Source organism: Eriocheir sinensis, chromosome 24 (genome assembly GCF_024679095.1).
Source record: "Eriocheir sinensis breed Jianghai 21 chromosome 24, ASM2467909v1, whole genome shotgun sequence".
NCBI lineage: Eukaryota > Metazoa > Arthropoda > Malacostraca > Decapoda > Varunidae > Eriocheir > Eriocheir sinensis.
Genome location: NC_066532.1, coordinates 17976340 through 17987626, shown reverse-complemented (window position 1 = coordinate 17987626; position 11287 = coordinate 17976340). Strand labels below are relative to the sequence as shown.

Below are 11287 nucleotides of genomic sequence, written 5' to 3'. Positions count from 1 at the left end.
GGAGGGATATTAGGAGGAAACATACTTTTGAGGAGGAGAAAAGAAGAAAGGGAAGCAGAAGGAGGAAGAAGAGAAGAAGAGGAAGAGGAGGAGGAGGAGGAGGAGAAGGGATATTAGGAGGAAACATACTTTTGAGGAGGAGAAAAGAAGAAGAAAAGGAAGCAGAAGGAGGAGGAGGAGGAGGAGGAGGAGGAGGAGGGATATTAGGAGGAAACATACTTTTGAGGAGGAGAAAAGAAGAAGAAAAGGAAGCAGAAGGAGGAAAAAGAGAAGAAGAGGAAGAGGAAGAGGAGGAGGAGGAGGAGGAGGAGGAGGAGGAGGGATATTAGGAGGAAACATACTTTTGAGGAGGAGAAAAGAAGAAAAGGAAGCAGAAGGAGGAAGAAGAGAAGAAGAGGAAGAGGAGGAGGAGGAGGAGGAGGAGGAGGAAACACACTTTTGAGGAGGAGAAAAGAAGAAGAAAAGAAAGCAGTAGGAGAGGAGGAGGAAGAGAAGAGGAGGAGGAGGAGGAGGAGGAGAGAAGAAGGGATATTAGGAGGAAACATACTTTGGAGGAGGAGAAAAGAAGAAGAAAAGTAAGCAGGAAGAGGAGGAGGAGGAAGAGAAGAGGAGGAGAGGAGGAGGAGGAGGAGGAGGAGGAGGAAAATTGTAGTATATGCAAGTGTGTATTTCTATCTAACTGCCTGTCTGTCTACTGTACACACACACACACACACACACACACACACACACACACACACACACACAAAGAGAGAGAGAGAGAGAGAGAGAGAGAGAGAGAGAGAGAGAGAGAGAGAGAGAGAGAGAGAGAGAGAGAGAGAGAGAGAGAGAGAGAGAGAGAGAGAGAGAGAGAGAGAGAGAGAAAAGACAGGTGTGCAAGACAGGCTTATAATTACCCGGTAACATCCAGGTAACCTCTCACACAGGTAACACATACATGGCGCAAGGTGTGTGTGTGTGTGTGTGTGTGTGTGTGTGTGTGTGTGTGTAATTGGCATGCAGGTGTCTGGAGGTTATTTCCCTTTCTTCCTCCACAGATGACCTCGCCGATGACCTTGAGATTGACCCCGTGGAGAGCGATGACGATGAGAGTGGGTCACCCTCAGATCGAGTGTCCAGAGGTGAGTGCGTGCGTGTGTGTGTGTGCGCGTGTTAGAGGGGTGGGAGGTGGGTAGTTGGGGGCGGGGGCCTGATGGGACAAAAAAAAAAAACGAACAAGAAAAAGAGGAAAAGGGGAAATTAAGGAGATACTTGGAGATACTTAAAGGAGGAGGAGGAAAAGGCGGAGGAGGAGACGGAGGAAAAAAGGAAAAAGAACAAGAAATAGAAGAGGGAGGAAAGGGGAAAATAAAAGGAGATACTAGAGGGAAAGAGGAGGAGGAGGAGGAAAGGAAGAAATAATGAAGGGAAAGATGAGGAAAAAGGAAAGGAAGGAGATATCAAAGAAAGAAGAAGGAGAAGGAAAGAGGGAAAGGAAGAAATAATGAAGGGAAAATGAGGAAAAAGGAAAGGAAGAAGATATCAAAGAAAGAAGAAGAAGGAGGAGGAGGAGGAAAGAGGAAAAGGAAGGAGGTACAAGATTAGCGATAATAGGAGGAGGAGGATGAAGACTAACAATAGGAGGAGGAGGAGTAACAGTAGGAGGAGGAGGAGGAGGAAGACTAACAGTAGAAGTATAAAAGCTGTGGTAGTTAGGAGGAGGAGTATAAGAATGGAAGAGGAAGGAGTGTGGAAATTCATTAACAATTGAAGGAAACAAGGAGGAAGTATAAAATTAAGAAGCAATAAGATTAACGAAGGAGCGGGAGAGTGCGGGAAGGGAGAGAAAATTGCTACCCCATTAGAAGTGTGAGGGGAGGGGGGGGGAACGGGTTTTTTAGGGGGGAGTTGAGGAAGAGGAAGAGGAGGGAGAAGGAGAGGAACAGAGGAGAAGAGGGAGAGAGGGTAACAAGTTTGTGGGAGAAGGGGAGAGGAGGAAGAGGAAGAGAGAGGGAGAGAAGGCAAGGAGGGAGGAGAAAGAATGGAAGAGGGAGAGGAGAGGGAAGAAGAGAAAAAGAAAGGGACAGAGAACGAGGGAGAGAGGAAGAGGAGGAAGGAAACGAGGGGAAGAAGAAGAGGGGGAGGGAGGGATGAGGGGCAATGTAGGAGAGAAGGAAAAGGAAGAGAGGGAGAGAAGAGAAAGAGGGAGAGAAGGAGGAAGAAAAGAGGAAGAGGTAGAAAAGGAAGCAAGGGAAAGGAGAAGAGGGAAAAAGAAAAGTAGAGAAGGGAGAGGAGGGAGGCATGAAGCGGAATGTAGGAGAGAAGGAAAAGGAAGAGAGAAGGAGAGAAGAGAAAGAGGGAGAGAAGGAGGAGTAAGAGAAGGTTAGGAGGAAGAAGAGAGGGAGAGGGAAAAGTGAAAGACAGGTAGCATAACACACAAAGAAGGAGGATTAAAGAGAAGAAAACGAGAGAGGAGGAGGAGGAGGAGGAGGGGAGAAAGAAAGAGGAAGAGGGGGGAGTAAAAGAGAAGGAAAGAAAGGGTAAAGGAGAGGAAAAGTAATACGAAAGATGGAGATAAAGATAGTAGAAGAAGAAGGGAAGGGTAGAAAAAGTAAATTAAATAAAGGAAAAGAAGAAAGGAAAGGAGAATGAGTATGTTAACATCGATCATTTTAGCAATCAATATATTTATCTAAGAACATTTCCCATCTATGTCAATGAATCAATTAGTCAATCTTATCAATCAATTTATCAATCTACCTGTATATCTGCTAACCTAACCTAACCTAACCTAACCTAATCTAACCTAACCTAACCTAACCTAACCTAACCTGATCTAACCTAACCTAACCTAACCTAACCTAACCTAACCTAACCTAACCTAATCTAACCTAACCTAACCTAACCTAACCTAACCTAACCTAACCTAACCTAACCTAACCTAACCTAACCTAACCTAACCTAACCTAACCTAACCTACCTACCGATCAACAAACTTGCCTGTCAACTTTCCCATCCCTCTCCGTCTGTTTCTCTCTTTCTCGCTCTCTCTCTCTCCCTCTGGACTCACCTACCTCTTTCTCCCTCCCCCTGATGACCACCCTTCCCCCTCTCTCCCTCTTTTTTACAGTAAAGGAAGCAGGAAGGAAAAAAAACTCCCCCTCTCTCCCCCCCACTCTCTCTCTCTCTCTGATAACCACTTCTCTCCCTTCCTCTGTTAACACCCTTCCCTCTCTCCCTTCCACTGATAACCACACTTTTCTCTCCCTTCCTCCCTCTCCCTCTCGGCTAACCCCCCTTGTCTCTCCCCGGGTCACAGGCGAGGGCGGGGACGGGTCGGGGTCGGGGTCGGGGGTGGGCGGCAGCAAGTCTCGGCGGCGGCGCACGGCCTTCACCTCGGAGCAGCTGATGGAACTCGAGCGGGAATTCCAGACCAAGAAGTACCTCACCCTCAGCGAACGGTCACACATCGCGCAGACCCTCAACTTGTCGGAGGTGAGACATGGATGATGCCGCACACCTGTTTACTGTTACCTGTTACCACTAATTAAAGGCGACCATTGTCTTGATTTGAGGGGTTTAAAACTTGTACTATAACTATTACTACTACTATTGCTGCTATTCCTAATTCTAACACTCCTGTTCCTAATGCTATATTTTTTTTTATGTTTCGCATCTGGCACCGGTAGGCTTTCCTGTTTAATTTCGGGGGGGGGGGTATTACCACTAACTTTACTACTGCTATTACCACCACCAAAACTACTACAAGACCATTATCCCCACCCCCCTCCATCAGGTCCAAGTCAAAATCTGGTTCCAAAATCGGCGCGCCAAGTGGAAGCGCGTGAAGGCGGGTCTGGTCTCCGGGTCCTCGGGCGGCGGCAAGAGCGCGGCCTCCGGTCACAAGATCATCGTGCCCATCCCCGTGCACGTCAACCGCCTCTCCAACCTGTCCCAGTCACAGCAGATGGAGAAGGCGCAGGCCACGGCAGGTAGGTGGGAGGGGTACGAGGTGTGGGAGGGGAGGGGAGGGGTTATGGGATGGGGGGATGGGGAATGGAGCGGGATGGGATATGGGGCGGGGAGGGGTATGGGATGGGAGGGGATGGGGGGAATGGGATGTGAAGGGAGGGAGGTGTGTGTATGTATGAGTGTGTATGGAAAGGGTTGGGGAATGGTAGGGGGGTTATGAGGTGTGTGTGTGTGTGTGTGTGTGTGTGTGTGTGTGTTTGCCCTACAGTCTTGCCACTCATATTCCCTCACATTATAGTCATTAAATCAATTCATACCCACAACATTTCTTTTCCTGTGCAAACTTTACACTTAATTCTCTGTTTGTTTATACTATTGACTGGCAACACACACACACACACACACACACATTGACCCCCTCCTCCCCCCCACACACACACTAACCCCTCCCATCAAACACAACACAAACTACCAAAAAACACACACATACACACACACACTTTCTCCCTAACACAAATAACTCCCTTCCTTCCCTCTCCTCCCCCCTTTCCTCCACCTCTCCCCAACACACGAACAACTCCCCCTCCCTTCCCCTTTCTTCTCTCTCCCTACTCCACCTCCCACCTGTTCCCTCTCCCTTGTTCCTATTCCTGTTACTTCTTCTATCTCCTCTTTATACTTTCACACCTTAACCCTCCCAATATCACTTCTTTCCCACAGGTGTCTCAACGGGGGGTAACGGGGGACCCATCACCTGTTCTACGCCTTCCCAGCTACCCACAATCAAGCCCATGGACCCCAACTCAAGCATCCAGTCTCGCAGGTCCGCTTTCCAGGGTCTAACGCAGCCACAACCCCAGCCCGTCAGCCTCGCCCAGTCCCTCACGCAGCCCCCTCAAGCCCCTCCGCCTATCTCCGTGTCGCTCTCTCAGTCCCTTCATCAGACCCTCCCGTCAGCCCTCAGCCATAGCCATTCACCCAGCATGCCTCGCCTCAGCCACGCCCCTTCCCTGGTCTTGTGAAGGATGTCTGATGGCTGGGCTTAGAGATGAGTTGGTAAGCCATATTATAGTGAATGTGACCCCGGGCTACTCAACAGAAAGAAGAGATGCTGGGTAAGGGAGAAGGATGCTGGGGATTGTTTGGGTATGTGAGGAGAAGGATGAAGAAGAGAGATGTTGGGTATATCTGGGGAAAGGATGATGGAGATGATTTAGGGATGAGAGAAGGAAGAGGAGAAGGAGGAGAAGGAAGAGGAGAGATGCTGGGTATATCTGGAGAAAGGATGATGGAGATGATTTAGGGATGAGAGAAGGAAGAGGAGAAGGAGGAGAAGGAAGAGGAGAGATGCTGGGTATATCTGGGGAAAGGATGATGGAGATGATTTAGGGATGAGAGAAGGAAGAGGAGAAGGAAGAGAAGGAAGAGGAGAGATGCTGGGTATATCTGGAGAAGGATGTTGGAGATGATTTAGGGATAAGAGAAGGAAGAGGAGAAGGAAGAGGAGAAATGCTGGGTATATCAGGAGAGGGAGGCTGGGGATAGCTTGGGTATGATTGGAATAGAAAAGATACTGGAAGTTTGTTTGGGTATATCAGGAAAAGTATGTTGTAGATGAGTTAGAGATGAACGAAAGAGGAGAGATGCTGTTTACATCAAGAAAAGACAGCTGGAGATGGTTTGGACATGTGCCGAAAAGAGGTTTAGTAGAAGAAAGTGTTTTGAAAGGAAGAAAATTTATACAGCCCTCATGAAATACTGAACCTTAAGGAAGTGAAGCAAAAACATAAACACCAAGAAAATAGTGTGATTCGATTCCAAGTTTAAAGAATCGAATGAAGAGAGAAATGATTATATGGGATTCGTTATATGCAAAAGTTAATGAATACGAATAGAAAATTAAGTTGAAATGCACGAGTGAGCCCTTCAAGGAAAAAAAGAAAATAAGAAAGAAAAGAAAAAAGAAAAGGAAAGAACAGTGAATACCAAAACAGAAAAAGATAGAGAAAACGAGTGAATGCAAAAGTTATTGAATCTGAACAGAAAATGAAGTTGAAATGCACGAGTGAGCCCTTCAAGGAAAAAAAGAAAAGAAAAAAAAGAAAAAGAAAGAGAAAAGGATAGAACAGTGAATATCAAACCAAATAAATACAGAAAATAGAAGTGAATCAATACAAGAGACTCAGAAAATATAAAATGGACTCAGAACAAAAAAAAAAAGAAATAAGAGAAAACAATGGATTGTATATATGCGAATGACAACCCAAATAATAGCTTTTTCTTTACGTTTTTTCTTCTTTTTTTGTTTTTGTTTGTTTGTTTGTTTGTTTGATTCGTGAGGTGACGCAAGATTTTGAGTTATAGTTTTCTTCTTTATTTCATTTTTTATCATTTTTTTTACTTCTTTTTTCGTTCAGGTGGAGAAAGAAACGACCGACTAGGGCAGTAGGTTCGCCAATTTGTACGCATCCTTCCTATTAGTACGCACACCAACCACAAAAATATACCTAAAAAAATAAACAAATATGCAGGTTTTTCTCATATGTCAAATTATATACAAAAAAATATCTATAAAACTAAACTCTGCTAAGGATTAAAAAAAAATACGGTCATGCGTTTTTGTGCCTCAACTAAAAAGAAAAGAAAAATTTGAGTCAGTGTGTCTCTAGTTGCGTACGGATTGGAGTGGCGGGGTGCGTGCGAATTGGCGACACTGCCTCCCACGTGTACAGACAGCCCCTCCCGCCCCTTCTGTACGTGAGCCAGCCGAGGAGGAGCCGGGAAAGCCGTGTTAGAGACCTGGAACGAAACCGGAACTAACAACGATAAAAAAGCCGTACGGGTGTTTAAAAGCCGAGTTATATCTGACACGAAGCCGGAACTTACAACGATAAAAAAGCCGAACGGGTGTTTAAAGCCGAGTTATATCTGACACGAAGCCGGAACTTACAACGATGAAAAAGCCGAACGGGTGTTTAAAAGCCGAGTTATATCTGACACGAGGCCGGAACTTACAACGATGAAAAAGCCGAACGGGTGTTTAAAAGCCGAGTTATATCTGACACGAAGCCGGAACTTACAACGACAAAAAAGCCGTACGGGTGTTTAAAAGCCGAGTTATATCTCTGACGCGAAGCCGGAACTTACAACGATGAAAAAGCCGAACGGGTGTTTAAAAGCCGAGTTATATCTCTGACACGAAGCGTAAAAACAATAACAGCAATGAAGAAACAACCGAACAGATGTTGACAGCCGTATGACATTTCTAGAGCGAAACCTGAACTCCATAAAAAAGCCGGATTGTGAAAATATAAAGCCGTGTCATGTCTCTGAAACGAAGCCGGACGGGTGTTTAAAAGCCGTGGTATGACTGAAACGAAGCGGGAACGCCATAAAAAGCCGGAATGTTAATTAACAAAGCCGTGTTACAAACTCATAAAAAAGTCTGAACTCACACCAATAAAAAGCCGAATTATAGATGACACTAAGCGACCTATTCTTATTCATATATTGGATTGATTGTTAATAGGCAAAGATGAACCGAGGAACAGGAAAGGATTCGATGCTCAATGTTTTCCAAGGAGTGAGTCAGCCATGAGTCAGCCACGAGTCAGCCATGAGTCAGCTATTGAATGAGTACTGACGCGAAATTAGCTCTCTTGATCCAGCCCCCCACACCCACCACACCCCCTTTTTTTGGGTTAATGGCCGCCCAACATTTAAAGAAAGAAAAAAATTGTCAGGAAAGTTACTAAGGTCAGTCATTCAACGTCTAACAAAAAAAATAGAAGTGGAAAAGAAATACAGATGATGATGATGATTGTTATGGTGGTGGTGGTGATGATGAGGATGGTGATGACCGTTCTTCCTTCGTTTCCCTTTTCCTTCATTCCTTTCCCTCACAAGCACCTTCCTCCCTTTCCCTCACAAGCTCCTTCACTTCTTTTCCTCACCTCACTCGACCTGACTGAGCTGAGAGACAAACCGTGAAGTGCAGACGAAGACCAAACGAGATGAAGTGTAAACAGAAGTGCCGAGTGACCCGCTTCCTGCACTACGCCCAGTACACTTAACCTTGGCAAATAGATCCCGCCCACAGACCCCCACAACCACCAATGAGATTCAACCTTTACCATCATCCACCAATCACAGCCTTAGTCATACCCTATTCACTTTAAACCGGCATATAAACCCCGCCCACAAAAATCCAGTAACCACCAATGAGATTTCGCCTTTACCATAATCCACCAATCCTGGCCTTCGTTAAACTCTATTCACTTTAAACCAGCAAATAAGCCCCGCCCACAAAAATCCAGTAACCACCAATGAGATTTCGCCTTAACCATCATCCACCAATCATGGCCTTCGTTAAACTCTATTCACTTTAAACCAGCAAATAAGCCCCGCCCACAAAAATACAGTAACCACCAATGAGATTTCGCCTTTACCATCATCCACCAATCATGGCCTTCGTTATACTCTATTCACTTTAAACCAGCAAATAGGCCCCGCCCACAAAAATGCAGGAAGTACCAATGAGATTCCACCTTTCCCAGCGCTATCCAATCAGAAAAAGGCTCTAAATCCACTCTACTTTGTCATTTAAACCCCGCCCACATGAATCCGGGAACCACCAATTAGATTCCACCTTTCCCAGCGCCATCCAATCACAAAAAGCTTATAAATCCACTCTAAGTTGTCATTTAAACCACGCCCACAAGAATCCGGGAACCACCAATGAAAGTCCACCTTTCCCAGCGCCAACCAATCACACGTAGCCTGAATGGAAGAAGGGGCGTGGCTTGCTTGTGAACTGACCAATGAGAGGCGCGGTCTAGAGAAAGGGGAGGAGCTTACTTGCCTAGTTAGCGTGAACGGAGGATAAGGTTTGGTATTCTCGACTTAAGCGATTCATGTTAAGGAAGTGAACGTATGGCAAGTAAAAAAAAAAGTAAATTAAGTAAAGAAAGGTAAAGAAAATGTTAATGCGTACTCTATTCAACGTATATAACTGAGTCAATTAAGTTCTCAGTTTGTAATTAGGTTCGGTTCGGTTCGGTTCGGTTCTATTCGGCTCCTTGGTTCCCTCAGTTCAACTCGGTTCTAATCGGCACTTCGGTTCGGCCCGGTTAAATTCGGCTTCTCGGATCGTCTCGGTTCAGTTCGGCTTTCCTCGGTTAAGTTCGGTTCAATTCAGCTCTCCTCGGTTAAGTTCGGCACGGTTAAATTCGGTTCTACTCGGCTCCTTGGTTCGGCTCGGTTCAATTCGGCTCTCCTCGGCTGGGCTCGGCTACAGGAGGGGGGGGTAAAGGGAGCGCATGCCAGCTTTAAGAGTTAGTTGTGTATATACCGCTTGTAGGGACTGTACGTCACGCCGCTGCTCAGACGACGAGTGTACGATAGTGTAGAGGATAGGGGCGCCTCCAACGGTGTATGTGTGTGTATTAGAGACGTACACGAGACAATACGCACACAACATACATACATACATACAAACATACACAAGTACACACACATACCTAGTGGAAATATGTGTGTTACTGATATATTGACAAATACACGCACGCACACATACATACATACATACATACACATACATACATACATACATACATACATACATACATACACATACATACATATACATACATACATACATACATACAAGCATATATAACAGCGAATCCTATCAACATTTTGTATTAATTAAGAACACACACACACACACACACACACACACACACACACACACACACACACACACACATTTAAAACAATCCACCCACTTTCTTTTTTTGTCTTTTATTCTTTTCTTTTTTTCTTAATTATTATTCGTATTGACAAAAAAGAAAACAATAAAAAAATGTAGAAAAAGGTCGTGTGTGTGTGTGTGTGTGTGTGTGTGTGTGTGTGTGAAGGAAGAGCAAAGGTTTCTAGATCACAGTAAAAAAAAAAAAAAAAAAAAAAAAAAAGACTCGTTATGTATGAAAAAAAACAAGGAAAAAAACGAGGATATTGTGTCGCCATTTTGTCAATACGAATAGCTGACCCAGATTCTCTCTCTCTCTCTCTCTCTCTCTCTCTCTCTCTCTCTCTCTCTCTCTTCCTTTCTTTCCTCCTTTCTTTCCTCCTTTCTTTCCTCCTTTCTTTCCTCCTTTCTTCCTTTCTTCCTTTCTCCTTCTTTCTTTCCTCTCGTTCTTTCCTCTTTTTTCTGTCTTTCTTCCTTTCTCCTTTCTTTCTTTATTTATTCCTTCCTCCTTTCTTCCTTTCTCCTTTCTTTCTTCTTTCTTCCTTCCTTCATTTCTTCCTTCCTTTATTCCTTCTTTCCTCTCTTTCTTTATTTATTTCTGTATTTCTATTTCTATTTCTTTCTTCATATTTATCTTTTTATTTTCTTTCACTCATTCTTTCTCTTTCACACACACACACACACACACACACACACACACACACACACACACACACACACACACACACACACACACACACACACACACACACACACACACACACACGCCGCAAAGGAGGTTAGCGAATAAAATAATAATAATAAAAAAATAAGCTGAAAAAGATTTATATACGTCAAGATAATAATTATATGCTATCAATAAAGTTCAATTTACGTAAAGAAGTGTTATTATTGACCTTATTATAGATGTTGTTGTTGTTGTTGTTTTGTATGTTGTGTGACTAAAAATAATATATGATGTTGATGAAGATAATGGTAAGAAGAAGAAGAAGAAGAAGAAGAAGAAGAAGAAGAAGAAGAAGAAGAAGAAGAAGAAGAAGATGATGAAAGAGAAGAAGAAAACGAAGAAGAAAACTAAAAAGATGAGAAATTAGAAGAAAGTAGTGGTAGTAGTAATAGTAGTAGTAGTAGTAGTAGTAGTAGTAGTAGTAATAGTAGTAGTAGTAGCAGCAGTAGTAATAGTAGTAGTAGTAGTAGTAGTAGTAGTAGTAGTAGTAGTAGTGTAGTAGAGGAGTAAAATATGGGATGAAATTAAATAAATAACAGACGATTAATAATAAACAGCTTGTAACTGCTTAAAACAACGAGTAACATCATCAAACAGCCTCTAACGCAGCGGTTCTCAAACTTATCAGGCCACGCACCACCTCCCAGGCTGTGACTGTGTCCACGCACCCCCGCTAAGACTCGAGCAGTACTAAGGTCCCGTCGATTTCCTTAAATTTTGTCCATTTTTATACAAATTTTGTGCTCGCGAAGTATGTGGCTCTGAGCGATGGCTATCAAAATTGAACGAAAATGTACCTGTGGGTGGATGAATGTGCTCAGAGTCTGGGTAAGTTTCAAACAAAGAGCAGCCACCTCCGC

General features: G+C 44.1%; 1 protein-coding gene across 1 annotated transcript in view; it reads left to right on the top strand.

Moving 5' to 3' along the window:
* Positions 1-10455, top strand: part of LOC127003005 (homeobox protein GBX-1-like) — a 41014-nt gene extending 30559 nt beyond the window's left edge. Inside the window, exons 2-5 of the mRNA XM_050869360.1 lie at positions 1038-1121; positions 3299-3474; positions 3776-3971; positions 4672-10455. Of these exons, the coding sequence (XP_050725317.1) occupies positions 1038-1121; positions 3299-3474; positions 3776-3971; positions 4672-4973 (758 nt within the window). The 3' untranslated portion in view covers positions 4974-10455. The remainder of the gene's footprint in view (positions 1-1037; positions 1122-3298; positions 3475-3775; positions 3972-4671) is intronic.
* The last annotated feature ends 832 nt before the right edge of the window (positions 10456-11287 follow it).